Source organism: Cariama cristata, unplaced genomic scaffold, assembly GCF_000690535.1.
Source record: "Cariama cristata isolate BGI_N322 unplaced genomic scaffold, ASM69053v1 scaffold24467, whole genome shotgun sequence".
Lineage (NCBI taxonomy): Eukaryota > Metazoa > Chordata > Aves > Cariamiformes > Cariamidae > Cariama > Cariama cristata.
This window is the reverse complement of record NW_009625319.1, coordinates 1-27658: the sequence shown is the minus strand read 5'-3', so window position 1 is coordinate 27658 and position 27658 is coordinate 1. Positions and strand designations below refer to the sequence as shown.

At 35.6% G+C, this 27658-nt stretch overlaps 1 protein-coding gene across 1 annotated transcript; it reads left to right on the top strand.

Moving 5' to 3' along the window:
* Positions 1 to 3694: 3694 nt before the first annotated feature.
* LOC104164295 (probable helicase with zinc finger domain) lies at positions 3695 to 26974 on the top strand (the record flags this gene model as incomplete). The annotated part of the gene is made up of 11 exons (XM_009703579.1): positions 3695 to 3922; positions 5733 to 5769; positions 9128 to 9252; positions 11769 to 11825; positions 12650 to 12698; positions 13129 to 13204; positions 16223 to 16421; positions 17640 to 17747; positions 18072 to 18369; positions 21654 to 21921; positions 26641 to 26974. Coding segments are annotated over exons 1-11 (1761 nt in total), but the record flags the coding sequence as incomplete, so codon positions are not given.
* Between the last annotated feature and the right edge of the window lie 684 nt (positions 26975 to 27658).

Below are 27658 nucleotides of genomic sequence, written 5' to 3'. Positions count from 1 at the left end.
TAGTCGTAGGGGAAAAAAAAAATCACTCACAGTTCATTGAAAAAAACACCAAGGTTTAAGTTACAGCAGTTGGAACTAACCAGATCTTTTAAATGATATTTTGTGGAAGCTTAAGCTGAGCACAGCTTGGCCTTCAAAGAAATGTAAGATCAGGAAATTTTCTTCTGCTTAAAGGCAGGAGCTTTTTGAAGGTACAAGGTATAATACCAGGGCTAGATTTCTGGATTGGCCAGTGAGGAAGAGTTGTGTAAACTTCTGTCTGTGCTCTGGTCAACATGATGCTTACTGTCATATCAGGTGGAATTCACAGGCTTTGTGTTTAAGTATTTTACTGGAGTGCATAAATCGGAAACCTTTCTGTAGGCAGTGGTGCTGGTGTGAGATGATTCAACGCTAAGAAATACTTTGAATTTACCACTGATAATAAAGGCTCTGTTGATAAGACATTGTGCTTGTATTTCTAAGGTAGGTCCACCTATTTTAGATGTGTAATTTTAGATAATGGGAATATGCCTGTTTACTGTTTCTTCAAAATTTTGAAGATGCATTAAACTTTGCTATTAGAATAAATTTTTACTCAAATTTGACTTTAGAACTCTTCTGACATGTGGTTCTCCAGGCCATTTTGAGAAAATGAATAATCCTGACATTTGTTCTGTTACATGCTTAGTATTTTAATCTCAGTTTTACAGACAGAGAAATTGAAGTGGGTAAGTAATTTGTTCAGATTTGCAAAGGGAATTGGGAATACAATGCAGACCTTGTGACTCTTTAGCTTTCAATTCTAATCTGTAATAATTTCTACTCTTAGAGTGAATGTAGAAATTCCAGTTTTGCATTTGAAATTTTTGAAAATAAACATTTCTAGAACTCAAATTTCCTTTCACAACTGTCTCCATTCCTTGGCTGTTAAAATATTAACTATTCTGAAATAATTTTAAATATAGGTAGGTCGGGTAGTACAATAGACTACATTTTAAGAAAACATGGTTTTAGTTCACATTCACGTAATCTAGTCTCAGTTGCTAATTTAGGCGCAGCTCAGGGGACCAAAACTAGGAGCACGGGTTTTTAGAGTCGTCAGGAGGAGCCAAGTGCCTCCAAGGAACAGCTTAGAGCACCTGCATTGGAGGCTGAAGTGGGTGGTGCAAATACGCAATAAATGTGAGTGTTTGTGCCTGCATGTGTGGATATAAATGGAATTGAAATGAAATCTGAGGACCTGAGTCTACCATTTTCCATATGTTATCCACATGCTGGTTTTCTTTGTTATGATTAGATAATTTGTTTTAAACAAATTACACTGTAGCAGCTCCTTATCTATCACTGTGTCCCATGCGCTGTGACTTCAGTGAGTTTTTTAATTACACTCTGAAATAGTGATAGTGTGACTCAGTTTAGCCAGTTATCCAAACAGCCTGGTGCTGACTTGGCTCCACTTAACTTAATCCACGGGTTTTAGCTTAGGGTCAGAGGACTGAAGTGTGCTCTAAGTCTTCAAGTTGACCAAAGAAATTGTGTGGCCTTTGCAGTACAATTCGAGACTGTTGGGTGAGTAAAATCCAGCTTCTCCTCAAACAGACTAGTTCAATATTTATCAAAACAGCCAGCATAAGACAATTGATAAATGACATGTTTTTCTTTTACATGGTGCCATGTTGGAGAAGAGCTGGGTAACGTAGCTTTCAAATGCTTGCCAGTTCTGCTGGCCAGGTCAGTTAGGATGAGATCTGTGTGTAATCAGTTCTTCAGGAATAAACATACAGAAGCTCTGCTCAGACTTCTGGTCAAAGGAATTTTGGTTTATGTCAGCCAGGAAGTAAGGAAATCAAAAGTACAGCAGAGTTCATGAAATCCTCTCTTTTCAGTCCGTTAGGAGGAAAACAGAATGTACACGAGAAAAACGAAAATTAACTATTGTATTACTATTGAAGCACACCCTAGATTTGTAAAATTCACTGTGGCCTAAAATGTTAATGAAGTGGAAATCAATGTAATTTTTAGTTGTCTCTAGAAAGGATCCTTGTATAAACAGCTTAAGAATACCAAACATTTTTATGTATATAATTGAAAATATGTGCTTAAGTGATCCAGCTGCATGTCTTTTGTGTTAATAGAATTACTCTATGAATGAATTTACTCATAGGTATGGAAATGCAAAACCTACTTGCTTGTTCCTATTCAGATTGAAAAAGGGGATTTCTTTTTAACAGAAAAAGAAATATCTGGATGAATGAGGTAATATTTTGCAAGGTCATTATTAAGAAATAGATGTCTGTCACAGATTTGTATTAGGATAATGACAAAATATTCGTGCTTGTGTTCCTTCATTTTTGGGAAGATACATTGTTGTTCAAGAAAACTTTATGTAAACGTTATGAAATGGAAGGCGGTTTAAGTCAAAATTGTCTTGAAAAATTAATATTCCTTTATGTTTCTATATTGATACTGAAAATCAAATTATAAGAATGGAAGGCAACACATAAAACACTATGTTGTATTATATACGAAAAGTCTTGTTTACATTTCTACTGTATATTGGTTTAGGACTATGTTAATGAGAAAAGTGGGATAGTGAATTATTTTTCATATAAGGAAAATGCATTTATTTGACCTTCAGATTAACTTCTTGAAGTTACTTTACCTTAGTTTGGTTAAAAACCTAAAAATATCAAGTATAAAAGAAGATTTTAGCAGTGAAAGTGGGCTAAAGGTAGTTATTTGAGACAATCATAATATTTGTGATGATATATCAACTATTAATAGTATGCTTCTTGCTAGAAATGAAAATGAAAGCTCTTACTTTTTTTTCCTCTTTCAGTTATCAGAGCACATTTTTGTGAAGTAGTCAGCTTTAAAGTACAATGTCTCTAGGGATGTGTATCATATATTTAAATATTATCTCAACGAAGACAGAATGTAGACAGGGGTTATAGAAATACTTTGCTTTTCTACTGGTGGTTTAGATTGTGGATAACCATTTGTCTCAGTTTATTAGCAGATAGTGTTGTCTGTCTTGTATACAGATTTTTATCACAACTGTTTCAATTTTTTTCCCCTAAAAGTATTTACTTTAAAATTATTTAAGAAGTTCTGCATAAAAGTGTTGCTGTGGCAGGGGTATCTAGGCTTTCTCAGACATAAATGGAAATAAACCAAGAGAAGGAAGAGAGAAGCGGTTTCCTGTTGACCTCCAGTTCTTTCTCATTCATCCTTGTCCATCCACATTGTGCTTCACCCAGCTGGACAGAGTGGCTCCTTCCCCCGAGAGTGGGTGAGAAATGCTTTGAAGAGAAAGGTGTCTTGGAGTAAATGGCTGCAGGCTAGGAGGAAGAGCAATTGGTGCATGAGTTGCATTACTTCCAAAGCAAAGATCATGTTGCCAGTGAAGACCCAAAAGCCTCTATGTAGCAAAGTGCTTAAATCCATGCTGACTTTAAAATTTGAAACCACTGCTTATATTCATAAAGTCAGTCACAGGCTTAAATACCTTCTTAAATTAGAATCAAAACCGAGAGCTGGGAGTGATGGAGAAAAGACTGGGAAGAGGTTAGTTAGTGAGAAAGATTGGGATAGGAAATGCAAAGGGGACTTGATGCAACACCTTGAGATGGGAATGGAAGTTGGTTGGCAAATTGTCACTGCCATTATACAGCTAACCAACATTTTATCATTCCCTCTGCCCCCACTCTAGGATTTCTGTCCCTGAGTCATGGCAGACAGAAGACCAGAGAAGTCATGTGAACAAGCATGTGAATCTCTTAAGCAGCAGGATTATGAAGTGGCAGTGAAGCATTGCACAGAGGCTCTCCTTTCCCTCAGCCAGTACCCCCCAGCTCACCTCCCGGAGGCATGCCAGGCAGAAATCGACCGCATCAAAATCGAGACTCTTCTGTATAGAATTGCTTCCTTTTTACAACTTGTGAGTGTGACTCTTTAATAGTGTCTAGTGAACTGGAAAGAACAATCAAATATCTGTACCGTCAAGATTTAAATAAAATTCAGAGTTTTCCTGTGATTGGCATGTTGGTTTGCCATGGAATCCCTCTTGCTAAAGCATGTATGAGGCTTCTGTCTTGTAGTTTTCCCCGATCTGTTTATTTTTCAGGATTGAGACCTCTATGTAGTTTGGGTCTGAATCACAGTTCTCTAAAAGAATGAAGAAAAATACTCTCCCCCCCCCCCCCCACCTCTTTCACTTTAATTTTTAAATATATTCCAGGAAGGCAAAATACCTGGTTTTAAGGTATTGTGTTTTTACTGTTATGCTGAATTACATTTCAACTTACCTTATCTTTAAAGAGCATGAAATTAAGGTTGCACATCTAAACTCAAAAAGTTAAATGCCAGAATTCAGATGGCTAGTTCATACCTAATTTAGCTCCATATGCATAGGCCTAACATTCGTCTTTTAATACTTGATCATATACTAGTTTTCCATTGCAAGGCTAGAGCATATCTGGTGAAAGACGTACTTTTTAGGCTCTGGCAGATTTTTAATGGAAATGTGAAAACAAGGGTCTTTGTAAAGGTTTGTAAATGCAAGGCAAGAGGCATAACCCTGAATTACAGGTGATACCATTGCCAAATTTATGTCCTTCCTTTGAAGCATCAGAGGCCTACAGTTTCTTAAAGGAAAGGACATTACAATGCTTAAGGATAAAACTACAACCTGCTTAATGAAGCTACATTTTTTTCTTACCTTCCTGTTTTGGAACTGTTATTACAGATTTATAGGGGCCTTGTCCACCCCAAATCTTGATGTATTCGGTGTGAACAGTTTCATCCCAAGTGGAAGAAGTTTGGCCAAGTTGAAAGACCTTGGTGGGCAGCTCTGAGATAAATCTTGCCCATCTGATTAGGGGGCATTTTTAAGCATTCTTTAAATAGATAGCTGAATTGGACAGTGTGCAAAACAAGAACTGGAAAACTTCTTAAATTGAGATGTGACGTATCTTACGGCTCCTCAGGGGAAGAGATTCAGAAATAACTGAAGTGGTTTTTTTCAATGGAAGTTTTGTTACTACAGACTTGACTTCTCAAAATGATTTGCATAGGCCAGTATGCAGATAGGTGCTTAGCAGTATTTAATGCATTTCTGACCTGGCTGCCTTTGAAAATCCTGTGAGGCACCTATCTGAATGTTCATCATAGTGAAATTATTGCAGTAAGTCTACAGGGGTTTTGGAAACATAATCAAAACCTTCCTATCAAAGACTTGAATTATATACTTGAAGGCTTATAAGTTTAAAAAAAAAAAAAAAAGGAACAATCCAAATTTTCCTTGTGGTTTTACTAAACAAAATAATTTTTAAAACCACCACTGATAAGATAGAGGAAAATAAAATACATACCTTACAAATTTCAACAGCTCCATATTAATGCAAGTTTTTTTTTAAAAAAAATTACGGTGAGTAGAAAAGAAAGTTAAGTTTTGGTATTTTTTCTGAGGTGGTGTGAGCCACCTGCAAACACATATAAAACCTATACCTTTGCCCACTCGTGTTCTTCTTTTAAAATGTCCATTTGCTGAGAATTTGAGAAAAAGTTGGCATTCTAAGAATTAATTATATTATATTTGACATGTGACTGAAGTTCTTTACATGTTCCACTCAGGAAAAAAGGAGGTAATGGATTCTAAAAAGTTTTAAGAAACTTGTAATTCAAGCGTGTAGTTGTTTATGCTAACTGGAATAATGCTATTTTTAAACTTTTCATGTTTTACCTTTCAGAAAAAGTATGGGCAAGCAGATGAAGACTGTAGGCATGGTATGCTTATTTCTTTTTTTATTACATAGTGTTATAAATTGCAGTCAGTTGTCTGAATTTTTAAAACTGATGCCCAGATTTGTTAGTTTGCTAACAGTGTTTTTTTTCCTAGTTAAAATTATGTAAATTGTGTATCTGCTTTATGATACTTTTTCTACTTTTTTTTTTTTTTTTTTAAGCAAGATCTCACTATTTTGTAACTCGTATTCAAGTACCAGAGTTCAAATGCATGTCTTTGGCACAGCGGTGCTACTTGGCTAATAGATACTTAGTATACAAATGTAGGATGAATTGATAGTGTTAGGATTCTTGTGAAGATAAAGACAGCTGATTGTTCCGTCTTTCGTCCTAGGGACATCGTCGATATTTTCTTTTGCATTTTGGGACTTGATTCAGAGAAAGTCATCCTCCTGTACTTACATTTATTCCTATTTGTTAAAGCTTGCAAATGTGCTTATGTCACACTGAAGTTGAGCCTTTCATGTTTCACTGCCTTGTTCAGTTCGGGTATTTTTAAGGGAGTTGACCATCCTTCCTAATGTTCTGTTATTCATGTATAATGCAAATAATTCAAAACTCACTGAGAACTCTTTGTTGAGTTTGGTAAGTGTTGGAACAGAGTTTATCAGTTAGATTTGGAAAGAAAAGGTGGGTAGATCCCACCTTTCAGTTTTTAATTCCTTAACTACTCTTGAATTTTAAAGGAAATTTCCTCAGACCAGAGTTTTGTTACACAGACTCTGTGATACACTATTGTGACATTCCTGTGCTAGCAGTGAAAGTCTTTAAATAATTCCTTTCTGGTTTTGTGTGTGGGGTTTTTTGTTGTTGGTTGGTTTGTTTGTTTAAATGCATTTGTCTTCACTGATACTCAAGTTATAGCCTGGGGAATTTGTGGGGCTGTGCAGCCTGCTTGTGAAGGTCCACAAAACATAACTAAGAAAAGTAAACTTGCTTTCTGTAGGTGTAAAATTAAAGTTTAACAAATTTTAAAAGGCTGAACATTGCTAAATCTGTACTGTTCTTAAAATAGTCTGGATTTTTTTTTTAAAGCTGATTCTTTTATCTGTTGATGTATGCCAAGGGTGTAATATTCTGACTAACCTCACAGTTATCTTTTATGATGGCAAATAAAAGCAAGAGATAGATATGAAAAGATGAATGATGGTTAAAGGAGGTAGGAGGGAGAATGCTGTTTAATGAGTAGCATTCTCATTGGTGAGATCTGATGGATTTGTTATAGGGGTAGATGGGTGACACTCATCTGTGAAACCTTTTCTTGGCATATGTGTCAGTTATCAGTACCTCAGAGGAACTGTCATGTTAACTATTTTTCTTCTCTCACTGAATGGGCATAGAAGTGGGTGAAATACAGAAGCTCATCTCTACTTTTTTTTTTTAATCAAGTAGAGAAAACAGCTTTAAAATGTACATTAGTAACAAAGAAGTAGCATCCAGTTTAATGTTAATTTCCTTAATTCATGCCAGCATGTTCTGCAAATAATTTTTCCAGATCTGAAACTTGAGGACACTTTTGAACTTACTAATGCCATATTTATGTATGTATACAAAAATAGTGTATGAGTGTATATATCTGTATACACACACACTGTATTTTTATGAATATATGAATGAACTATTTGGTTGTGGTTCCCTGTGATGTGCTATTATCAATTGTAGCCCAGCATCTGACAATTTAGAGTATCTGCATTTATGATCCTGAAAGGTCTTAGTTTTAGTTTTATGTTTGAAATATCCTTGGAAAGAAATAACCATAGTATGGAGTACCTGATACTCTCACTTCCTTGATACTCAGGATTTTTTTTAATAGACAAAGTTTTATTCAAGCTGCTGTTCTGTCTTTTTACAAGACTTGACACGCTGCATGCCTATGACTGTTTTGTTTTAACCGGAATGATAAGCACATTTTGGAATAGCTGGAGAAATCTGTGTTCTTTATAGTATGTTGCCTGCACTGTTACAAGGAAAGATGATAATTTACAATCCATTAAATTCTTCCAGAAATCTTTACCAAAAGGTACTGGTTAATGTGTTGTAACTTTTTATGTGCAACTGTATGTTTTAGCTTGGTGATACTATGCAGTTAATGATATGAAATATTGTAATTGGATGTCTCATCTTTGAGGTTAAAGTAGCAAACTGTCAGACATGTTAAAGCTATTTCTGGTGCTGCTGCTTCTGATTTGGGAAGTAAGCTCTATTTTTGGAAATCCGGTCAGTATCATCAGTGGTGAATTCAGACTACTCCTTGAGGCACTTTATAAACAAAATTTAGTTACCATTTCATTTTGAAGAGATGTCTAGTTGTTTTTATGTAAATGTTTTGTGGGACTATTTTTTCTTTACTCTTTCATGCAATTTCTTTTAACAATGTGAACGTCTGTTGAGTGGGAAGTTTTGATTTATTATTCTAAAATGTAATCCTGAAGCTGTGGTGAATGAAAAATTCCTGTTAGCACTAACAGGAGCTGTTTGCATCTGCATGAGTAGCAGTATAAACACAGATGTTGATGTTGCCTGCAATAACAGTAATATATATTATAATTCCATAGTTTTAAGCAACTGTCCAGCCTTCTTTTCAACTCACATGCTTAGCTTACTAGCTTTTTAGTCACTCTGGCATTTTGTTTTCTGGACAGGTAATACATACAATTAAGTGTTATTCCTGCTTGTCTGAAGCACGTCTATATCGTGAAATAAATCCTTTCAGTATTGGAAGTGTCAATGAAAGTGTCTGTTTGGCTAGCTATCTGATCCAGTGCTAGAAAGCATTAGGAAAGTTTTCTGTTACATGAAGCCTGTAAATTTCTGGACTCAAACAATCGTTCCTATATCCTACACTTTACAGCATAAGTGAATAAAAGCCTTTTTAAAGTAGCAGGAATTGACCACAAGGAGGTTAGCTATATTTGGAAACGACAGGGCATGCTTTTTGTGAGCATGAATGGATCTTCCTGAGCATGTTTGTGTTACTGAGAGGTTGTTGGTTGCTTTTTTTTTTTACCCTTTCTGTGAAGAGGAGGTCCTTTGTGTCTGTGTCAAATATTTGAATTTGCCCTTCCCATATTTAATTTTTGTCTGTTTTAGCATGTAAACTTTACAACCTTTTTTTGAGCTCATGTACAGCATTTCTTAGATGGTGAGGGACAAGTTTCAAGTTAATATTAGACAAGAGCAAGTAATACTTCCTTTACATCCAAGACTTGTCTTTCCAAGAAACCATGGATTCAACCCGAGTTTCAGACTTTATTTTCATATTAAAGGTGAAGGAAAACTGTATGTAGTTTGTTTAAATGTATACTGTGATGAAGCTAATAGTTGCTGATTTGTGTTGCAGTGCTGGGAGAGGGGCTGGCCAAGGGAGATGGATCTTTCCGTGCAGTGCTCTGCTGCATGCATCTTAAAGGGAAGCTGCAAATTGTGTCTAATGTTCTTTCCAAATCACTGATGGGTGAATCACTGGTAAGTGGGTTTGCTGCAATCTGCGTAATTTACAAAGCAGTTTTGTGTTTCTTTTTTTTAAAAAATGTGTTTAATAACACACTCTTGAGTATATGTTGGACTGGCACGTGCAACAAAAATGATTTGTATGAAAAAGACAAAGATAAATATATGGACACACATATGTCATCAGGATACCTAGGTTGTTGCATTACCATTGTTACAGAATTGTTACAATTTTGAAAAGTTTTTTCGTGTTGGCTCTGAATCCTCAGGGAATATAATTTGCATATTTGTGCAACTAGAATAATGTAAATCTCAAACTTTTGCTTACTTTTTTTAAGTTGCACCTGACATCATTTTGTATGTACTTCAGGAACTTTAGCGATTAAAGCAGAAAAATTATTGATAGGACTTTTAAATAACTGGCCCATGATAAGTTGTAAGACAGCATGAAAAGGTTTCCAGGAGAAAAAAAAAAAGCTTTGCGTTTCAAGATGAAGGTAAAGGTTTGAGTTCAAAGCTTCTATTTTACCCTTGAACTGTCAGAACTTGTACAGGTGGTTTTGACCCCATACATGTAGGTAGCTGTTCTGACTCTTATGTAACTACTCATATGGGGAAAATTAGGGACATATAAAAGTCTTGAAAGGATAGTATCCTTTTTAATTCTGTAATCTAGGTTAAATAGCATGCAGTTCATCACTGTGAACTGCTGGTGATGCTAAATCCAGAAACACGGTCATAGCACAGACAAAAGCAGCTCTAGTCAGACCATGAGGAACATGTAAGTGACATCAGAAACTGTTGTAGGAGAGCCTATTACCTTGAAATTGCATCATGTCTCTGTATCTTGGTGCTTAACTGAATCAGTAGGTTGTTTTTGAGAGGGAGTCCTGTTTGTCTGTCTGGTATATATCCTGAATTCCCTTCCCCCTTGCCATTGGTTATTTTTGCATAAAGAAAGGGCTTTCTTTGTTTAGCTGGTGTTTTCTAATGAAAAAATGTTTCATTGAAAAAATCCTGGTAAGGTCGAAGGAAACTTGCCTTCAGGAAAAATTAGTAAAATAGCCAAAAGCTTCTTAAAGCAGGAAATGTACAGTGCCCTTGATTTGAGCTATTGTGGTGCAAATAAAGGTAGCTTTGCATATAATTCCAGTGTCATCCCAAAGCAGAGTTTGAGAGGTTTTTACAAGCTTTAGGTTGTTAGACATAGTTGTTTTCAGTAGGAATATCAAAATCAGCAACTGATTTACTGACTTGTGCCATTGTCTGAGAGAAGAAACAAAACAAAGTTTTGGAATTAATTTATTGAAGAGTTAGAATCTATCCCGTTTCCTCCCCAGTGACTTAAGGGAATGATTCTTGGTAACATTTTTATGCTCTACTACGTTTAAATTCAACAGGTTCAATTTGCAGCCTTCTGCTGAAGAAGTGAAAGATCATTTTGAAAAAAGTCTTAAGTGTGAGAATTGTTAAGTGTGTAAGTTTTCAGCAAAGAGACTAATGTCTGCTGCTCAGTAGCACAGTCAAAATGTGGAGAAGTCTAACAAATGTAGTAGCACTTAATTAAATCTCTGCAAGAGATTATTGAAACAAAAAACACGGGTCTGGTTTCCTTTAATCAAAATCTTGACTTACATGGGTGTGAAATTGTTACACTTAGCTATATATTTCAGATAAGTAAAAATCTTTCAAAATTGAATTTCAATTGTACTTGAATGTGCAGTTATTTTTAGTTACATGGCTAATTTTGCTTTTTAGTGAAAACTCAAAAAATTAAGTAGTCTACAACAGAGCAGAAAGAGTTATGAAACTGTAGAAATCAGTAATCTGTAAAGTAGATCCTTAAGAAGAAATGAATCCATACTTGTAACAGCAGTGAAAGTTTATTATATTAATTCCTTTAAAGCTGAAGTATTTCAGTAACCATAGCATATGGTTCATGTATAGTGCTTTTTATCCGTAGCTTACAAAGTACTCTGTGAAGACAGTCGGTATCACTGTCCCCATTTTGCAGACGGGAAAGTGAGGCATGGAGAGGTGAAGTGACTTGCCTGAGGTCACCCAGCAGGCCAGTAGCCAAGCTGATAATACAGCATAGATCTCTTGAGTCCTTGTCTGTTGAGCTATGCTGCCTCCATGGCTACTGTGCATGTAGGGTACTGTTTGGGAGGATAGCAATCGATAAGTATTGTAGCTATTAATATTTGTCTTGAGTGGCAGCTAAACTTTGTAAGAATTCTGCCCCCTCCCCCAAGTTGTTCTACATATGCTGTTATCCTGTGTTGTCCTGTATCGATAATTGCTCTAAGTCTAGTGCTGGTTTTGGCCAGTGTATAATTCCCTTTTTCACCGTAAAACTTGCTCAGTATTATGTAGTATGTCATTTAAAATTGTGCTTTGTAAGTCATACTCATTTTTACTTCTTGCCCTTCTCCTAGGTGGTGATGTGGGGGGAAGTGAACTTAGTTGCTGTGGTTTAATGCATGTGAAGGTTTATGTGTTTGATGTATTGATATTCTTTCTTCCCCCAGAACGGGATGGTAACTAAAGATCTGACACGACTGAAAACACTTCTTGCTGAAACAGAGGTAATAATGAGCATATTATTATGAAAATAATGAGCAGTACCTGAAACAACTGAAAGGCTGGTTTTCATGTGTCCCAGGAGATCTGGGCTCACTATGAACATTCTGGTTCAAACATTATCGTTTCCACTGGTCTGTCGGTCTTTACCACCTACCTATTCAGAAGCCTTTCATCACAATCTTGCATGATGTATGAGAAAATAGAGAAAGATGCTAATAGGTTGTTGACGCTCTTGAAGTAGCTAGTAGAAAGGATTCAAAGCATTTAGACCTGTGTTATTTTATTTATGTTTTTTTCTCTATTGGAAATGATTCTGAACTAATAAACATGACTTAAGAAATTGGTTAACAAATACAAAGGCCCTCTCAGTCACCTTTTCTGTATTAGAAGTTAATCTGTCATGTCTATTGATTAAATTGCCACTTTTTTTTCTTATGCTTTGATTTGGGCTTTATTTTTAGCATAGATTCAAAGCTGAAAGACATCTCAATACAGTTTAGACTTTTGGCCTTCTAAAAACTTCACTGCAATCCATGTTAAAATGATCACAGGGTGGAATTTGGTCTTGTAAAAGTATCTAAAATTCTCTTCTAACAATGAGTGGACTCAGTGTTCCTATCAGAATTCCTTTTTTCAATGGCTGCAATCCAGTTGTTAGGTTAATGTGAAATTCATGTTTGTGACTGCAAGTGGTTTCAGACTTCTGATTAATATTATTGTATTGGTGGTTCTAAAACATATTTTGACAGCAAAGAAGCCAAAGCAGTTCTTGTTGATGAAATTGTTTTGTGTTCCTTTAACTATGGGGTTTTTTATGTAATTGTAGGCAGCTGGTAAAGTACCATCAGGATATCATGTAGAAGATTTAGAAGAAGGTATGTAACTGGATTCTAAAACGACTTAATTTTGTAGTGAGAAGACTTAGGTTCTGATGAATGCTCAGTACTGTGTAGTAGTCAAAAAGCAAAAAAAGGGACTTGACTATCGTGATGAGCCCCAGGGTCTGAGGTAGAATTATCTCATCATTGACTGAATTTGAAGGCAGAAGTTTGTATTTATTGGCCAAAGTGCTGTACTGGAGCCTGCTCCATTCTGCAAATTGTTTGAAACTTGCCTTTGTAACTTTTGGACCTTTGTTCTAAATGAATTTGTTAGGCATTGAAAATGAATTTTTAGTGGATAATTTTGCTTGTGTACAAATATATTTGAGTTGATGTTTAGAGATACTGTCCCCTGGACAGTTACCATCCAACTCAGAAATACTTGGCAATTAGAAAAGTAACCTAAGTTTTGACTACTCTGCAGGGTCCCGAGATGGCTGGCAGTTCCGCCCTCCACCCAGGGGAGTCACAAGCAGTGAAGAATATACGTTATGTAAAAGGTAAAGTTATTGCTTTATATCAACATTATCCAAGGGATCAAGACTTTTCCTCTTTTATTTAGCTGCTGACAGAATGATTAAGAGGTCAGGAAAATGAAGGTACTTCTTAGAACAGGAGTTGATTCATTCACAGATTTTTGGAAGGGTCAGTTTATCTAGAAGCACTTCAGTTTATAAAATAGAATCACTAGCTCTGTTTTCATAAAAGAGTGGTTTGACGACCATTTTTTCTAGTGACAGGTCCGCATCTGTCTTTTTCACCTACGTTTTCTAATTTGTGTAATTTCAGAGATGTGGAAAGTTCCCACAGACAAGAGTGTTAGCAAACTGAAGCACAGTGAGGTGTACTTTGACAGCAGATAGGGTGCATGCCTTCAGATAAATGGGCTTTGTTGATAGATGGGCTTTGTCTTTGAATTAAAAAAAACGTTTGTAGAATTTCCCTGCGGATCTCATTATTTTCATTTTGCTTAAGCTCAGATACACAGAGGTGAATTGCCTTGCTGAAGATCCAATGGCTTGTATTGGAGTTTCTCCTCCTTGTCTTTTTCAGTTGTCTACTCAATGTTGCCTGTAGTTTGTGTTGTTAATTGTTATTACTTAGTAAAACTGTATTAATATATATGGGAAGAATCCATCATTATGCACATGATTCTGCCATGTATGTAACTGATGGAAATAAATTATTTTAAAAACAGGAGCAAGAATCTGACCTGCTTTTAAAATTACATGACTGAACCACTGAATTTGGGCTACTTTTGGCATGATTTTCTAGAGACGCTAAATCTTGGCAACTCTTGTTGACTTTTATCATATCTGGTGCATATTCAGCGATTTTAAAAAACCTGATATTTACAGTTTTTAGCTCATGGTGATTTTCAGTTGAGTAACATCTATACCATATTTCCAACCATTGCTCTGAAACGTTTTTCCACTAAAGCTATAATTAGCTTTATGCACAGTGTTAACCCTTACAGTGAGAAGGATGTGCCTTGCTCGGCAAATCTATATGAACAGTATCATTCTGACCATGGACTAAAGATTTTAATTCCTTATGAGGAGACAGTTACAGGTACTGAATACAAATTTTTGAAGCTGTGGTTTATTTTTCCCCTGTGTGCCATAAAGCAGTAGGAGTACAGCATATTTATTCTAGATAATGAAGCTATGGGATTGCAGGAGGTATTAAATAAGAAACTGAAAATGAGGAAAAAAAAGTCTCTTAAAAAATATGAACAATGAGAACGTAGAAAACTTGCATAATGATGACAAAGTTTAAAGTAATATGCTTTTCTATTAAATAATGAAAATGAAAACCACTTGATTTTAAATCTGTAGCTAATAAGAACAGGTCAACAATTTTTTTATGCTTGCAGTCCATTTACTTTGGGCCATGAAAATCATAATTGTACTTTAGCATTTTAATACGATGGTGAATTGGAAAAATTAAAATAAAAATATTGAAACTAATTGCCAAGAAGAATAATTTAAAATGTATTAAGGAACATAGTTTGAGAACATCTTTAGTAACATCATGATATATATCATGCTTATTTTGTTTACAATTTGGGCATGCAAACCTTTGAAGACTTAAACTTTTCTTAATGGAAAAGTGTATGCTAAATCAAATTATAACCACAGATACAAGTGTAGCCTAGATATCCAGGTACTTATGCTGCAAGGTTTTCATGTCATCGTCAGGTGTTATTTGTTTTTGTCGCATAGCTCACAGTTCACATTTTAATTCATGTTACATTACAGAATACATTTACTATGGAAAGGTTATCCAGTCAGTGATCCCATTCTGCTGTCTTCGTCAATGATGTGGGGTCCTGACTTGCTGTACTAATTTAGTCTCGGTGCATCTTTTCTTTTTTACAGTAGCTCATTGCTGTAGGAAGAGATTCTTAATATAAGTATATACATAGATATCGATATGAAATTCAAATATAGTTATGCTTATTACAGAGTTTCTGTAAACTTAATATCCTGACAGAGATCAGCCTGCCTGGCTTTATTGATAATAAATGTGATGCTTACATTAACTCTTTGTAGTCTCCTTATGCAAAACAAACAAACAAAACAGCCTTCTGACCTGATGTTTATTCTGTATATCCAGTACTTTCTTAGTACCTTCAGAACTTACCCCCCCTCCATTTTATTCTTCATTTTGTCATCTATTTTTAATGCTTCAGTTTTGAAGAATGATAAAGGTGTAGCTACTGCCTTGTGTTTTATAATTTTAATACAAAGTTTAATTATAAAAATAGTTCTCAAGTTATACGGGCATTTGCCCAGACTTGAAATAAATTCTGAGAACTGGAATGCTTAAATTTGTATACAGGTGTTTGGCATATAATTAATTTTGCTGCAACAGCACATTCCATTAAATGAAGAATGTAGTTCTTTAACAAATCCTTAATGTCTGCAAAAATAGATCCTTTTAGACTGATACAGACTTTAAAAGAAGATTCAACCTTTTCCTTGGGAGATGATTTCTGTGTAGGTGTATTTAGTGGAAAGGACCATGTGATGTCACTGTTGCTCCAGGAAAAGCTGCTGAATGAGTATTTATCAGCTAAAAACATAACTATTGGAGGAAATTATGCTCTATCTTCCCTTTGCCCCTGATTAACAGTGTTTTATTCATATTAATACAATGCCTAGTCATTTCAGGGTTGGTCCATGATCTCATTGTGTTAGTTGCTGTACAAACACTTGATTCTTTCTTCTTTGAAGCTGGAAATTTCTTCAGAAGACTTCTGTCCCCCTGTGTTTCAAAGAAATTTGATGTATTTTTGTGGACTTTGCAGTAAGAGAGGCTGCTGCCTCTCTTACAAAATGCTGCATACATGTATATATTTCCAAATTAGTTCACGTGGACTAAACTGCCTCTGGTTCTGCAAGAGAGACTTAAAGAATGTCCTTCTGGATTTAGAAGTAAAATTTTGATAAATTTCTGTTTTTAATTGGAGACTGAAAAGTTCAAGGCATAATCGTTTTTCCTATTTTATGTAGATTTTTAGAGCAAGGGATCTGCAGGTACGGTGCACAGTGTACTTCAGCACATTCCCAGGAAGAGCTAACAGAATGGCAAAAAAGATATGCTTCTCGCTTGATCAGATTAAAACAGCAGAAGGAAAACAAACAGTGTTCGGGCAGTTATATGGAAACCTTGATTGAGAAATGGATGAATTCGTTATCTCCTGAGAAAGTGGTAAGGAATATATACTACTTCCCTATGTACTCATATTTAAAACTAACAGATGAGCCTGTTTTTGGCCCTTACTATCAGAGCTGGTTGAATTACTCCTTACCAAGAAATTGTCCAACCAATTTGTTCTCCTTTCCATCCTGCCCTATGTCTTCTTGCAAAGATACCAGAGACTTAGACTGATTTCTGCAAATATACTCATTCTTTTTAAGAATTCGGTAGAGTTTGTGAATTACAGCTTGTGGGTTAATCACAGCTTGTTCATTTTGCATATTTACTATTCCCAGTGCAGGATGGGTCAGCCAAGTCTGATGGTATTGTTCCTGTTCCTTGACTAGATGGTAGAACTTTTTTGATGGGTCAGCCAAGTCTGATGGTATTGTTTCTGTTCCTTGACTAGATGGCAGAACTTTTAAACTGGAGAACAATAAATGGTCAAACTTTCATGACTTAGTGGAGAATACTCTCATTTGTGCATGGCTCCTTTTCTTTGCCTGCAGCTGCAGGCACTTGTATGAAGAACAGCCAATCCCCCAAATGTTCAAAAAAGTTTGAGTACTAGAGAGTGTGGAGTATAGATATGAGGAACAGCCAATCCCCCAAATGTTCAAAAAGTTTGAGTACTGGAGAGTGCGGAGTATGGATATGAGCAAACTTAGCAGCTGTTTGGAATTCCAAAGAACGTTTTTGTGGCATTCGACCAGCTCTACTTACCACTGACCCTAAGGAGTTTTCGGTCCATCTATTGCTGATTAAAATCTGGGAAGACTGGACTTTCTGCAAAATGCATTAATGAGTAAAAAGCCTAATTCTAGTTTCCTGGTGTCTCTAGTAGTCTCACTGATGTCAGTGAGATCTAGGGTTTTCTGGAAATGCAGTCTTTGGGCCTCATTGTATCAGATCCTTCTTTCCAAACAAAATTGTGTTCTACTTTAAACATTTACAATTAAGTTGGTTTTTGAAAATCAAGTCCTGCAGTTAATTGTCCTTAAATGGTTATATTCTTCACTTACACAGTATGATCTAGTAGATTTGGCTTGCTTGTCTCTCTGAATTAGCACACATTGTCATTAATTTGTATGCAGGACTTGCATCAATCCTGCATAGTCTAGGACACCATTCTTTCCACTTTCTGTTAAAAAATACTACCTTTTCTGGAATGTTTTTATTTTGATACTGCCTATAGAAGTTTAATGTTATCTTCTTTTTCTTTTAATCTAGCTTAGTGAATGTGTAGAAGGAGTGAGAGTTGAACATAATCCTGAGCTATCGGTAACTGTCACCACCAAAAAGTCTCATCAGACATGGACATTTGCTCTCACTTGTAAGGTAGGACTACTTGTCTTTTGAAAGTGAGTCAATAACTAGAATGCAGCCCATAACCTTTTGCAATTAAGATTTCAATTGCATAATTCTTTTTAAAATAGAGAAACTTCCTAGTACCATCCCTTTTCTCTCTCTTTTCCCAGTAGATCTGGTGATTATGTATCTACTGCCCAGATTTCTGGAAAGCAGGCAGGGCTTATATCTGCTCTGAGAAGTTGAGAGTTCTTATAAGTTTTCATTATCTGATTGCAAATGAAGATAGTCCTGAAATAATTTCGGTTTTCCAACATACTGTTATTTCAACCTTTGCTTTTTGGTTTTTTATAGCCTGCAAGAATGCTGTATCGAGTGGCATTACTTTATGATGCCCATCGTCCACATTTCAGTATCGTTGCAATATCTGCTGGAGACAGCAATACCCAGGTATCACAAGAAGTTCCAGAAAACTGTCAGGAGTGGATAGGAGGAAAGATGGTCCAGAACGGAATAGATCATTATATATACAAAGTCAGTATAGCCTTTAACACAGAAATCTTTGGAACTTTTCGCCAAACTGTTGTCTTTGACTTTGGATTAGAACCGGTCCTCATGCAACGAGTAATGATTGATGCTGCTTCAACTGAAGGTAATGTATTAAATTTTTTTTTTTTGAATAGTGGAAATCTTTCATGCTATCTCTATACTTTTCACATTTCTGGGCAGAACAGCATCTATATTAACAGCTAATGAATGTCTTTTGCTGAATGTTATGTTCTTCGTATATACGAATACAAATAGTGGACAAAAGCTTCAGAAGGTCTAAATAAGGCAGAAAACTGGATTATGACTACTACTCTCTGTCAGGATATGGCTCTGAAATCTTGTCAAAATGCTGGGAATTTCTAGTTTGGTATGTGTCTGAAGGCAGTACTGGAAGTTAAAGTATGTTTATGTTTTCATAATTGTTCTTGTATTGATGAAAACGTTAAAACACATAGGAAAAGGTCAGTAGAGAGATGAAGTGTTTCTGTATAAGAATATACCTGATAATTCAGTTATTATTTAAAGCAGACTATCTGAGAGGTTGGATTTTTTTTTTTCCTCACCCTGTAATATCTGACTAGGTTGTCAAAGGCAAGAGGCAAAGTATAGGCTTTTAACTCAATGAATTGCTATTGACATGAATTTTGAAAATGTAAAGAAAGTGTAACTATATTTTTGTGTGTGTTCAAGTAAAAAAACCCCAAAATTAACTATATGTTACTGTAAGGGTTGTATTCTCTTTATGAAACTGATCTGTGCCTATCGGTTCAAATCTGAAATAACACCATTATCAGAAAGATGTCAACAAATTGAAAGATTTTTGAAGAGGTGCAAAAAAGAAGGAAGCGCTTTGATTTACGGTTAAAAGATTAAAAGAGCTAAATATAGGTCACTGTGTCACTTGGCAGCAAGCAAGGGGGTGGGATAGAGTATGATAATTTTTTATGAAAATTTCAGAGATACTAACACCAAAGAAACAGAATTGTAGTACTGGGATGTAAGCAAGAAGAAGAAGAGAAAGGAAAAAGGAGGAAAAAAAAAAGATAAAACTAAGAAAACAACAGTTTTCTGTTCCTGGCCTGTATTTTCAGATAACAGGTTAACATTTGCAACATTAACAAAAAGAAACTGTAAATAGCAAATACCAAAGATCATGAATGGATCTTTCCAGATGACTCAAGTAGTTGTAGCCAAGAGCAGGAAGACTATACAAGTTGTAATGTCTCTTGAAGCAGAGAATATTGCATTGCGAATGAGAAACTGCTTAGAAGCAAGGCTGTGGTCTTTTCAGGAGCTATTCTATGATCTCCATGTAACAATGTGGGTAATCACAGCTGACAGGCCTCCTACCACATTGAGTTTGTGGGGAACAGGTGTCCTTTTATTGTAAACCTCTTTAAGATCAAGAAAACCAAGTCGTAACTTGCAAAGTTGGAGTTACTGTCAAACCAGTCTATGGTCTGGGTCCTTGTTGGCTTTAACTAACTACTTACCAAAGTGATACAAGGAATAGCCAATTCAAGTCCATGTGAAAGTGATGGATGAAGTGGAGATAGCACTCTCTAGCATCAGTTACTGATACTTCGTTTTCATATGTTGCTTGTCTGTGTGCAGAAGGATACTGAAGTCTTCAAGCAGGTTGTTACTAAGGATTTATGTCAAATGAAGAGTGCTAGTTGCTTTACAGATAAACATAAGTACAATGTCCTGGGCTTTTTGCTAAGGTAATCTAAGAAGTGTGTAAGCAGGCAAGCGAAAGGGATAACTATGTTGGATGTGTGTCTGATTCCATTGTTTCTTTTACTTTTGTTATATATGAATTGGGATCTCATGGAAGTGCTTTTCAAACAGAAAGATGCCCAAGGTCCCTACATTGCTTGTAATTCAGGGCCCTGTCTGGGTATCTAGGCAGGAAAGAAAGGTCAACTTTAAAATATTTTAATGGAGGAGCCTCCATTATGCATTTTGAAATCTTTATTTGCTGTGGAAAAAGAGAACCAAGAGAAATTTTCTGTGCACTGGGAATGTACAAAATGCTCTTTAAGAAAGGGTCACCATATGTCCAGTTTGTGACTTGAACGGTTTATGTCAGGCTTCCAGTGGAATCCTCTGTAGTGCTGGGAATTATATGGCTATCTTTCTAGCAAACAAGGACTCAATCCCAGCATAATTACTAAGCTTTTGGGATCTGAGGTATGGTTACTACCAGAGAAAGCTTCATTTGTGGTGGGATGATTTCAAACACAGAAGACACACAAACGTGGACTTTTTCTTGCCGTACAACTGTAGCGACTGATATGGTTCAGGCTCAAGGTAGATATTTAATGTGGTTTCTTAGTGAACATATGAGATGAGCGAGTAAGATAAGCTACATTCCTGTAGTCATAGTTGAGCTGAACTGAGATTTCTTTTGCTAAAAAGCTGTTTTCCTTCTATTTAGAATAAAGACAGTCAAGCTGATGTTAAGTATTTAATTTGAATTTTAAAATGTCTTTTTTTGCACATTTTTCTGTGTTGGTGTGATATCCTGGATACCTATCTTAAATCTTACTCAGAGATAATACATTAGGATATCATAGCTTCACTATAAATGCCAAATATTTTCAGCTCTTCAATTTAACTGCAATTCTGTTAATCGATGCACTGTTGTCATAGTGTTTGTGTGGTGTTAATGGATATATTTTGGGTGGCTGTAGACAGTGGCTAGTCTTCTGTTTCTCATTTAAGCTCTGTGGTCCCTCAAATTAGGGTATACTAAAAAATTAATTTCCTTTTAATTTTCTGTTAGGTTACATTTCCAAAATTTTGCCTAGCCAGCAAGTTTAGCTATATAATGCAACTGTCTGCAGAATACACGTATTATAGTATTTTAGAATTTTTCTGAAGGATTTCAGAGTGTTACAAATTTAATGATTTCTTACCAGTTAATTTATCAACTTGTTTTTATCACCTTCTAAATTTTATAATATATATGATAAGGTTCTTCACTACTTCGTATTTTTGAAAAGAGGTGATGTTGCAGTTAGGGTTTGAAAGCATATTGCAATGCCAAGTCCTTCAAAGTTGCTTGTGATTATTAAAATAAAAGTGCTTTCCTGGTTTGTGTGTATTAATTCTATTTGTTATCTATAGAATATTTTATTTTCTGATATTGTTTGAGAGCCTGCTTTCTCTCTGTGTACAGCTGAAAAGTAGGTATGGTAAGGACTAGCAATAAACTTACTAAAGCAGTTGTAGGCAGAGGAGGGTCTTACCTATGTTTCATTTGTTATCTCTAATGGGATTATTTTTAGTAATGTGTTTTGGTTTTGTGTTTTTTTTAAATAAAAAACAAACGCATATTGAGTTTGAACTTACTTCCTTTCCCTATTATGTATCTACATCCAGATCTTGAATACCTGATGCATGCACGGCAACAGCTACTAACCACAGCTAAGCGCTGGGATTCTACTTCTAAGACTATTGTAGAATTTGAGCCTAATGAAACTACTGAATTGGAGAAGAGCCTTCTTACTAGATACCAAATCCCTCTGTCTGCTGACCAGCTATTTACACAATCTGTCCTGGACAAATCACTGACCAAGACCAACTATCAGTCACGGCTACATGACCTCCTTTATATTGAGGAAATAGCACAGTATAAGGAAGTTAGCAAGTAAGTGATACCTTTATAAAAATATTTCTTAGATATTTATTGCTGTCCTATTAAAATGAGGATGGCAACTTTTTTCATTAAACCTACATACTTTTTTAAGATACTAAGTCTTCCTGTTTCTTTGAAATTAATTTGAATATGAGTCTGGAAATAGTAACTTTTGATAAGGTCACTAGCGCTTAACAAATATAATTTACTGATAACTCATTTAAAACAAATAGTATGTATCAGTCTATGCTTACAGTTGGAGGCACTAAACAGCTATTTTCCAATGTTTTGTTAATATCTGGATAATAGTTGTAGTTTCTTGGCTCTCTATACAAAAAGATATTAATAATAGGAGTCATATTTTTGTTCCTTGGTGAAACTAGGTTATAGCGAAGTAATATGTGAAATCTTTGTGTGAAAGATTGAATTGTGGGTGGATCAAACTCTGATCTTATGATGATGTGGCAGCTGACTTTATTATATTTATTCTCTGAATAGGCTGAAACCCAGGTTCTGAATCAAAGTTCCTAATAAAAGACATATACGCTGTTTGTTTTGTTCTAACTTTAGGTGTAGTGTATGTATTACCCAACTGGATTAGCTGCATGAACAAATACAGAGATAGGAAAAAGATGTGAGCTTCCCATGTATAGACTCTTGTGGGGTCTTTTTTCTGTAGTTTGGTATTTGTGGTTAAAAATTTTACCTGCACTCATGTGGTCTGAAAGAGTTTAAGTGTTGTACTACTCAGAATGGAAATTCAAGAAGGTATAACTTCCCTTTTACCTAATTTGTTAGCAAATTTAGTTCTATCAGTTACTTAGTTCCAAATCAGAAATGACTTTTTAAGATGAACCACTCCTGGAGCTACAGAGGTTCAGATGAATCACTCCTCTAGAATTTAGGAAGAAAATACTATGAGTAGTTGTATTTCTAATGCTTTTAAAGCAGAAAAACGGTTCCATTTCTTTTTTTTGTATCTCAGATGAAGGGCAGTATATTTGACCTATTTTTCTTCATATCTTTCATCGCTGCTGCTCTCTGCTCTTGAGCTGGAGTCTAACATATGGGGGAAGCATACTTGAACACTGTTTTCAGCATACAGAAATATTCTCTATTGTACATACTTATAATCAGGTTGACTTTTCTAAGGCTTTTTAAAACAAAAGTGGGTTTGAAGTAAACAGTATGAAATATGATATAAAGCAATATTTTTACTGAGTGAATTTTCACATTGAGAATGACGCTGTCATGCCTCATAGGAAACCAAAGAGCAACATGCCTGTAGAAATGAAAGAATAGTAAGTGTATTCTGTGTATAATGCTTCCCTTTTGGACAATATGGTGCAATGATAAGCTATTGCTCTTCTTTTTCTATCTAGTAGATTAATAAAAATAAGTTTTAATAATATTCTTGAAATCTTCTGTTTTGATAATGTTGATGACAGAAATATTCTTTTGATCTTGTAGCTGACCCACTTTATTGCAACAAGGCTCAAACTAGCACACTTTTCTGATCCTCTGCGGCTAAGATCACACACTTGGTATTCCCTAGTGAAGTGTCAGGGTTGCAAGCCTAGAAATGGGCCCAGAAATACAAATGCAAGTGAGTTGTAATACCTCTGAAGTGGTGCCATGAGTAAAAATGTTGATGAGCTGCTGCTCTCTAATGGGTCTGTGTACGTATATTGTAAAAGTAGTAGGGTTATCAGCGTGGTCTCTTATGACAAGACTGGAATAACATGAATGTCTGCAGTTCAGATTGGAGTGAATTGTTAAGTTTTAAGAATGTTGATGGTTTCTTACTTTCTTGGAAAAGACTGTTTCAGACTTCACGTGGGATCACCTGAGTGGTGAATACTGAAAAGTATTGGATGAAGGTTGCAGTGGCTTTAAAAAATCTTGAACTCAGTTATAAGGGAGTTCATTCTGGATAGTCTCAGAGAGCTTTGCTTTTAAATCATGTTTATTCTGATATTTCAGGAGGCATTTATAAAAATGGCTCAACATGAGTACATCAGAAAATGGAGTATTAAAGGAGCCACTGCTGTCTAGTTTCCAAATGCAAACATACTCTAGAAGTAAAAGCAAAACAATGTTCTGATCTAGATGCTAGTTTGGTTTTGGAAAGGTTTGCCCTACATACATCTGTTGATGGTTTTAAAATTCTTCCTTTCTCTCTTGCACATTCAAAAGAAAACCAGCATATAATTGTTAGAGTGGCTAGAACTTACTGTGTGTTTTCTTGCACAAACATTAAAGAGTGTGTGAGGTCACATATAACTCCTCCTGTGCAGTACACTGTCTGCTACCAGAATTATAGAGCAGATTTATCCTCAAGGCTGTGAAAACTTAAGATATACTGGCTTTGATGGAAAATAAATTTGCTTTTGTCATTACTGCGTCTTATGTTTATCAATACATAGGTAGGTGTCACACTGTACACCCTGTCTGAGCTCTACATGTATAAATGTAAGAGCAAATGTGCTGAACACACTTTTAAGAAGTTGTTATATGGGGCTTTGTTCAGAGTGGGTTTATTTGCCTTCTGGGAATTTATTGTTTACATTGGTACCGGATAGGTTAATGATTTATGAAGTCTTTCTTTAATTTCTGTGTTTTTAAATATGAACAACAGGTGCTTTTTTTAGCTGGTTTCATTAAGACTGCAATTAGGCTGGGATTTTGCAGTGCTTAGGAGGAAACATAAGTTTTTGTTTGATTTGTACAAGCCTGACTGAAAACCTTGTTTTGTATCAACCTGCAAAGCAAGGGTGAGGAATGGATGAAAGAAGCAACTTTTGATATTTTAAATCTAATCCTTAGAGGATTTTGTAGTTTAACAGTTTGCCAGAAGGTGTCAGCTTACTCAATGGAAATTGCTTGATAATCTCTAAACTTTAGATTCCCTTTAGCACAGCAGATTCAGTTTAGTCATTTATAACGCCAATAACTTGTGCCTTGTCTCAGAATGGCAGTAATACTGTTTTCCAGCACGTTTTTACAATTCTAAATCTGAGAATGATCTGATGCATATTCAGCAGCATACAGATTCAACTTTAGGAAAGTTTTAACAAAATAAATTCCCAATAGCAGCTGATCGTATCTTAGTAATAATGCCAAGCTCTTGGTTACTGTGTTAAATGTTCTATATAGTATTTTAACAATCATCTGAATGAGATAGGAGCTGTTTTAGATGCTGCTAACTTGCTGATAGTTGCTTTGGAATAGTGCAACACTTGTATAGAAGAAAGCTTGGGTTTGGTTTTTGATTTTTGTTTGGTTTGGGTTTTTTTTAGCACATGTGGAAGGATTACACTTAATTCTAGTGTGCTCCCTGAACTACATGCTTTTGAGTGATTGCTTTCACTGAAGCTTGTGCAATTACCTTTGTGGTTACTGATGAACTGAACAAATCTGTGTTCAGTAAGAAGAGATCTCTTGCTTTTTGAGAGTGGAGGAGTGTGAAATTTGGATCTGACTTAATGCCCATATTATGTAAAGAAGCACCTATTACCACGAGGGGGCAAACTTATGATTTTTCTGCAAGACTCGTGATTTGTCAGATAAAAAAAAATATATATTTGATTGGTTTGGTAGATGTTTCATTACAGAGCGAGCTAAAATGTTGGGTTTTATTGTTATGGGCTTATGATTATTGACAATACAGGGCTTAAACGATAAATTACCAGTTTATTAGGTTAAAATAGAAATTAGAACACGATGACCAACAGATAAAAACAGAATGACTATGAGAAGTATTATAAGATTTTTTTTTTTCCCCCAAGAGATTTTATTTCATTTGGGAAAAACTTCGTTTTTACTTTTCTTTTCTGTAATTTGTTGCAAATTGAGGAAAAAGTTGCTGATGAGAACTAATATTGTTAGTGTGACAGACTTTTTTTCCTTTTGTTCTTTTCAAAACCAGATCGAAGCAATATGTTTAAAAAAACCTGCTCACTCTTGGAAGAGATTAGCATGTATTGGTGAGAGGTCAATAAAGTGTGCTAATAAGTCACTTTCAGGTGTTATGTGTGTGACTTCTAGAAAATGGTAACTACAACGAATGAATTTAAGTCTGTGATTACAGGAGGAACTTGCTGCTAATAGGAGTTCTGTGGATGGATGGTTTATATGGCTGAGCCTGTGATGCTATTCCCTCATTTCAAATAGAATTATCTCATTTTGATGCCTAAATTCTGATTTTTGGAGGCATTTTAATCAGTCCCTTTGAATTGTGGCTATAATACCAATTACCTTTTAAGATGTAGATTACCATCTTTGGTGTGCGGCCTGGAAGAGATACATGAAATAAATAAGAATCTTACTCTGTTCTTTGCTTGCACATCTCTCCTTGAATACCTATATATAAACTTACAAACAATTTGAATAGAAATTTGTACTGCTTTCGGACATACACAGCAACTCTAATTCACCCCAAACTTATTTTGGTCTCAGAAAATCTAGTATTTGATTCTCTTTTGTGTGGGTTCTTTTTTTAAGCTTCATAGATGTTGATTCTTTTGAATATATGTTTTATAGGCTATAATCAAAAGGAAAGTGTGTATACATTCAACAGCTGCATACTTATGAAGGACTAGTTTGTCTGTACTTGGTTATGTTTAAAAGTTATACATTCAGAATGTAAGGCAGTGGATCTTCAATCTGAATGCATGAAATCTCTGAATCTGAGAGCATTTTTCTGCACTGACTTAATGCTTTCTTGCTTAGGTTCAACATAAAAGTGCAATTGCAGATTGTAGCAAGCTTCATGCTCACTGGTGTTTCTGGAGGTGCAAAGTATGCCCAAAATGGACAACTTTTTGGCCGCTTTAAGCTCACTGAAACGCTTTCAGAAGACACTTTGGCTGGACGGCTGGTGATGACCAAAGTCAATGCTGTTTATTTATTGCCTGTCACTAAAGAGAAGTCAGCACAGACCCAAGGAACCAAAGAGAAGGTTTATGAAGCAGCTATTGAGGAGAAAACAAAGGATTATATCTTCTTGAGGGTATCCAGGGAATGCTGCGAAGAACTTAATCTTCGGGCAGATTGTGAAATGCAGGTAAGTCTGAGTGGAAGTGGTTTTGGTATAGGAACCGTTTGCATTTTGTCTGTTTTGGCTCCGCTCAAAATAATTGCTTGAAGATATGAAAAGGAATTTTATTATTCATCATCAAACACAGAATGCAGAGCGTGGATGAGATTTCAGATAGGTGAAATCTTTTTAGACATAAATATACATGTATATATGTGTGTGCATGTGTTTGTATCTCTAAGTCTTATTATTTGGAAAAGAAATTAGTATTTTAGCACTGTTACAGAGTAAAAATACATTTTAATAAATTTCATTGCTTGCAGATTTTTGCTGTGTATCTATCTCATGGTTTTGAGAATGTGATTTGTAAGTTGTCTTGGACATTGTTTTTACATCTCTGGTTTAAATACAAAGCCTTTTCTCTACAGACTTGTAAAGGAAAGCTTTGTCTTTTATTTTCCTGCAGGTAGGTGTTTGTGGGTAGTTCGTGGGCTTTCTTCCCCCTGACCTACCCACTCTCTTCCTTCTCATTCTAAAACTACTGAATGTGTTGCTTACTCCTGCTGCCTAGACTTTTCTCCAGCTCAGTCTCTCTGATGTGGCTTCCGTCATTCTGTCTATCATAGCTATTCTCACCAGAGACCTCAGGAACCTGTTCTTAATGAAGTCAAAGGAGGGAGTTTTCTATTCCTGTGGGTTTCTCCCCTCCCT